Genomic DNA, 6,400 nt, shown 5'->3' on the forward strand with positions numbered 1-6,400 from the left:
CAACCGACCCGCGGCGGCGCGGGTCGGTTCCATCCGACCCGCGCAAGCGCGGGTCGGATCCATCCGACCCGCGCAAGCGCGGGTCAGACTTGTCCTGCGCGCACTGTTTCGTCCCGGTTCGGTTTTGGATGGTTTTTTCTCGAGATTTGTTGGTTCCAGGGGTTTCTAACTGACCTGATATCATCCCCAAACGTGGTTAGGCTGTTGTTAACTGAAGATAGAGCCAAATCACTTGTTCTCATCCAAATAACCGCTTCTGAAGCCCTATAAATACAAACCTAGGGCCTCCTTTCAGCGGGGGCGATTGATTATCAAGACGAGGAGGTGCTGCCGGATTGTGGAGTCAAAGGAGCACGAATTTTAGCGAGGGTTGACAGATCTTGGCGAGTTCTTCGGCATAAAGAAGGAGAGTTCGAGAGATCCGACGCCCGTTCCCGTCCGTCCCTTGAGATTAGGCTTGGTCTTAATCTCGAGAAGAGCCCTGATTTCGCTTGGTCGATCTCAGCGCTTCAAATCAAATACTTCCTCGGCGAAGACGAAACTCTGCCGAATTTTTCATCAACCGGATCCAGATCTAAGGCGGTCCACGGATAAACCCCGGCACAGGCAAAGAACCCACGCAAAGCAGCGGGTGATAAACGATCTCTGCGTTTGTTTTGACGAGAGTTGTAACTTTTGTTTTCATTGTGTAAAGATCTTATAAAAAGATTATCTTTTTGTTTTCATTGTAACGACCGAAGTTGTAATGAATACCGCAATGAATACATCAATTTTCGACGCAAACAATAGGAGATAAAGCTACGCCAAATATAACCAGCACTTCCTTGAAGTTTACTCGCAAGTTGTAATAAATCTTCAAAAGTTGTTGGCCATATGAAAGGAAGGTAATAGTTTTTGAAATGTGTCCAGACTTGGGAGGTTATTAAGCATGAGAAAAACAAATGGTCCTTGGATTCCGTTTGTGAGCCACAAAAGAAACACATTGGATCTCCTATCCATCCCTTAGCTAAGAGATTATCTTTTGTGTGAAGTTTATTACTGTATAAAAGCCAGATAAAGAAACTGATTCTGGATGTAGTTGCATTTTTCCAAATAACTTTAAAATGAGGTGATAGAAGACCTCTCTGGTTGAGGAACTGATAGAAGGACTTAACTGTGAAATTACCAGCACTTGTAAGCAACCATCTAGGATTATCTGGTATTGTAGAAATTTGAAACATCCGTAATAAATTCATGAGATTGGCTTTGTCAATTTGGGAAGAGGATGAGATGCATCTCCTCAACAAAGGTCTCCAATGCCAAGTGGAATTTCTTAGAAAACCTTGACTGCAAATAGTAACATATTAGGAGACAAGGCTAGCTTATATAAAGAAGGGTAAAGGCTGGCTAAGGAGTTAAAACATGTCCATTTGTCCTCCCAAAATCTAATTGTATCACCTAATCCCAGAGACCAAGAGATATTATGGAGGAACTCATTCTTAAAAGATAAAATTGCATTCCAGAAGGATGATTTTGATGTTCCTGCAACCGTCATTTGAAGAGATTGACCTCTGATACAATAAAGTTGACGAAGAAAGTTACCAGTGTTTGAATTGAGATCAAGACACTTCCAAAGGCACTTTGATAGCAAGGCAATATTAAATTGATGGATATCCTTGACTCCTAATCCTCCCTCTAATTTGCTAAGACAGACTTTTCTCCATTTGACTAAACTCTTCAAGCCACTTGCTTTATCAGTTCCTGTCCATAGAAAGCCTTTCCTAATTTTATCAATGCTTTTAATGACCCAGTTTGGTAATCTGTAGAATGACATGAAGTATAACGGGATTGAAGTAAGCACTGAGTTTAAAAGAACTAATTTCCCTCTATAGGATAGGAAATTTCTCTTCCAAGATGCAAGTTTTTTGTGGAGATTATCAAAGATAAGTTGCCATTCAGATTTTGTCAGCTTACCATATTTTAGAGGCATGCCTAGATATTTAATAGGCAGAGAGTCCACTTTGTAACCAAGAGAATTTGAAAGAATTTGTTTTTTCATAGGAAATTTACCAAATTAAACAATTGAAGATTTGGAATAGTTTATGGCCAGACCTGAGACCTCCTCAAAGAAATAAAGGATAGTTTTCAACACAGAAATGTCTTTGAAAGAACTCTTGACGAAGAGGAGCGTATCATCTGCAAATTGTAATATTCTCAGCTGGTTTAGAGGAGACTTTATATCTAGATTGGACAAGATTCCATCACTAACGTTGTTATGAATCATTTTGTTTAAAACATCAACTGCTAAATTGAAAAGCATTGGAGATAAAGGATCTCCTTGCTTTAGACTCCTCTTACAAGAAAAGAACTTTGAAGGCTGGCCATTAACTTTGACTGAACACTGTGATGAAGAGATAATATGATATATCCATGTGCACGACCTACATCCAAAACCTCTAGCTTTAAGCAAACTAAGAAGAAAATTCCAGTTGATGGAGTCAAAAGCTTTAGTAAAATCAAGCTTTAGCATAGCAACTTCCTTCTTCCTTTTAGAACAAAAGTGAATCATCTCATTTGCCATCACAATAGAATCAAGTGTTGATTTCCCTGACTGAAAGGCTGTTTGGGTAGAAGATACCAGATTAGGAAGAAGAGGAGCTAATCTGTTTGTAACAATCTTAGAATTTTTTTTGAAGATGCAATTAATTAAACTGATTGGTCTGAAGTCTTTGACCATGGCACTGCCTTTGATTTTAGGTATATCTACCTTTTCTGAAAAAAAAACTCAACACTTTTACTTTGTATCATTTATGAAATGAAGTGTAATAGATACGTGGCTTCTAATATTATTTTCAAGTCGTTGAATAGTTTAGAATATTCTTAAAGAAAGAAAAAATAAGGTAAAGAAAAAGAAAGAGAAAAATCTTCTTTATAAAATTATCATTTTACCCTTTGAATTACAATGGAAATGAGGACATGTCCACCCACTCATCCCAATTTTTGACTACCCATACTTGTTTTTTTATATAGTAGTATAGATTTTTGTGAGGATAAAATTGTAATTTAATAGGAATGTTTTTTTCTCTCTACCCCCCAACCCCCAATCTTCTATAACATGACATGAACATATTATTGGTACTCACTAATTAAATATCTATTACAATGCATATCATAAGAGACATAAAAATAAAAATAGAAGAAACTTTTTTAAAGAAAAAGATATCAATAAGTGCAATAAGTCACAATGTAGATATCATCGAAAGTATACATCTAAATAATTAGTGTAAGAATGATTAATACAATAACCTTAGGGTAAAATATGAAGGAAAAATACTCTTCTTAATGATATTAACTATGAAAATAGCTAGGTTACTCATATTGAAATATGTCCCCTATCTTGTTTCAAATAAGGTAAGATAAAATATTAAAATATCACCTATCAAACAAAACAACTATCATATTACATATAAAAAAAATGACTATCATAAACAATCTTACAAAAAAAGGATGAAACTGTAAGGTATTAAAGTGAACCTTTTTACGTAAAATTTATAATAATTAAGTTTAAATGTTTATTACACGTGCCTTTCACGTGCAATAATACAGTGATTTGAGTCATTCATGATCGGGCAAACATATAGTAGGGAAGGATTAATAGTTCTACTTATGATTCAAATTATCAAATCACCCCATTCTTGTAGGAATGATTTTAATAGAATTTGTACGTTGAGAGTACAAATTAATTAAACCAGAACACCCGCATACAATAATGTGATCTTTGCCATTCATGGGGACTTAGAGAGTTCTCTCATATTCATAAGATTGTTCTTTCACTTATTACGACAAATTTCTCATTTTCTGATTACATGAATTCTTTTTTAGGTTTTATAATATCTTTTTATTGTTATAAGGGGCTGATGAATTCAGTAAGGAGGTAGTCATAAACTTGTAACCTTCGTGTTTGGACTCGATACACTAGTAAAAAAACGTATATCCTAGACGGAATATTCTAGACGGAAAATTTTCCGTCTAGTTTGTATTAAACTAGACGGAAAATTTCCGTCTAGAATATTCCGTCTAGAATAAATTATTCTAGACGAAAATTTCCGTCTAGAATAGTATTCTAGACAGTTCTTATATTTTTAATTTTTTTTAAATATAATTAGGTATCCTAGACGGAAATTTCCGTCTAGGATACATCCTAGACGGAAATTTCCGTCTAGGATGTTTAGGCTGAGATTAAAAAACCCAATTCCCCCCAAAAACGAAATCCCCTCAGCCCAAAATTTGATCCCAAAATCCTCCCCCTTCTACTTCTCCTTCTCCGGCCCCTCAGCCCTCCACCTTCTCCCCGATCCCCTCAGCCCTCAGACCTCAGCCCTCCACTCCTCCGCCCTCGACCCCTCCACCTCCCCCTCTGCCCTCCACTCCTCCGCCCTCTACACCCTCTCCTCTCCCTTCTCCGGTGACCTCACCCTCTTCTCTCCCTTCTCCGGCGACCTCACCCTCTCCTCCCCCTTCTACTTTTCCTTCCTCGACCTCAGCCCTCCACTCCTCCGCCCTCGACCCCTCCAGCTTCTCCCCGATCCCCTTCTCCCCCTCCTCCGAAACCCTAACCCTGACCCACGCCTCCTCCTTCGCCCTCGACCCCTCCAGCTTCTCCCCGATCCCCTTCTCCCCCTCCTCCGAAACCCTAACCCTGACCCACGCCTCCTCCTTGATGGCAGGCATTTCCAGGTCTGGATCTTGATCTTGATTGAACCCATTTCGTTGGTTGTTGTTTGATTTGCGCTGGCATGCGTTTGTGCTTATCTTGTGTTTGTTGAAATGCCTGACCCAAAATCACAACTTTGATAAATAATGAATTATTTGAGTTCACCGCACAATCTGGTTTAAATGCCTGACCCATTAAAACAAAGGTTGGATCTCATGATAGAACTTGGTTAAAATTGAAGTTCGATTCATATTTATGGTTCATAAGTCCGTGTCGTAACAGTTCTTGAAATCCCGTGATGAGGCGATACTACGCAGGCACGCATTATGGTTTAGAGTAAGGAGCTGTTTGTTACAATTGAATTATGCAATATGAATTGACTTAGGTCCCTGTTGTTGTTTGAATAGCGTAGAATCTTAGTTCTTTCATTGCATGAGTTTTGTTAATTCACTATTTGAGTACACCTGTAAATTTAATAAACTTAAACAAATTACAGTCTGAATGAGAGTGATATTAAATCACATCTTTTTGATGAGTTACTGGCAAATGTGCAGGAGGAATGACAGAGGAGAAAAAAGTAGTAAGAAGGAGAGCCCTTGCAAAGTGGCTAAAGGAGAGTATTTTGAGATTAGGCCCAACATTTATCAAAATAGGGCAACAGTTTTCTACAAGGGTGGATATTCTTGCTCAAGAATATGTTGATCAGCTGTCCGAACTTCAGGTCAAAATACTTGTCGACCATATGATTCATGCACCCATTACACCACTGTATTGCTCTGTACCAGCCTACTTGCACAATTTATTACACACCAAGTATATTCTGAACTCTATATCTGTTTTGTTCTTTAAGCAGTTAAAAAAAAAGCTTTAGTAGATGTTTGAATATGGAAGGAGTTTCTTAGAACAATCCTCATTCAGCATTCCGCAAAGTTGTACATGTAAAAAAAATCACATTTTTAGAGGAGTTATATATGCAAAATGGAATGTTAATGGATGCAATCATGCAATGCATTTGAAGAGAAACATATGTAAAAACTTTTTGTCTTAAAGACAATTTTTTTTAAAAAAATTTTGACGTGGAAGAGTACAATTTTTTATGGAAAAGCAAATGGTTGAAGTATCCATATAACTTTTATGGAACAGAGATTACAGCTATGGAACAGAGAAGAGATGCACAATAGTGTGGGAAATATAATAATTTATAAGTTCCATACAGCTTCGGTGAACTGCAAGTTCCATACAGTCAACAACAATTACCTAACTGCATAAAGACTCTTAATATTTCATCTTTGTTTTGTGTACATTACCTAACTGCAATTCATTCACTCCTTGCCTTATGCATAACCGTTCTTCATTTTGCAGCATTCCTGGCTATTATGAGGCATTCTGGAAGGAGTTGGATGGTGTCAAGCAAATCTGGAAGAACATAAAGCAAATCTGGAAGAACAGAAAGGAACTCAAATAGATTATTAATCATGTATCGATGAATTACATTCTTTCCTAGAAGTGTCATAGCCATTGTAAATAATTTATGTAAACGTTTGTAAATAATTTATGTATCTCTCTACTATTTTGGTGAATGTATTATTTGAATATAATTGGATTTGATATTGGAATTAATTAGATTGTGTTGGATATGAATATAATTTTTTGTTGTTCAATATTGTGTACATACACTCAAAGTAGATTCTGCAAAAAAAAAAAAAT

General features: G+C 37.1%; 1 protein-coding gene across 1 annotated transcript; it reads left to right on the forward strand.

Annotated features, from left to right (window-relative positions):
- On the forward strand, positions 4,705–6,273 carry LOC109830173 (uncharacterized protein sll1770-like). The gene is made up of 3 exons (XM_020397348.1): positions 4,705–4,716; positions 5,248–5,506; positions 6,056–6,273. The coding sequence occupies exons 2-3, from the start codon at positions 5,253–5,255 to the stop codon at positions 6,156–6,158; spliced, it is 357 nt and encodes a 118-aa protein (XP_020252937.1). The 5' UTR covers positions 4,705–4,716; positions 5,248–5,252; the 3' UTR covers positions 6,159–6,273.

The sequence above is a fragment of the Asparagus officinalis genome, chromosome 2, assembly GCF_001876935.1.
Source record: "Asparagus officinalis chromosome 2, Aspof.V1, whole genome shotgun sequence".
NCBI classification, from domain to species: domain Eukaryota; kingdom Viridiplantae; phylum Streptophyta; class Magnoliopsida; order Asparagales; family Asparagaceae; genus Asparagus; species Asparagus officinalis.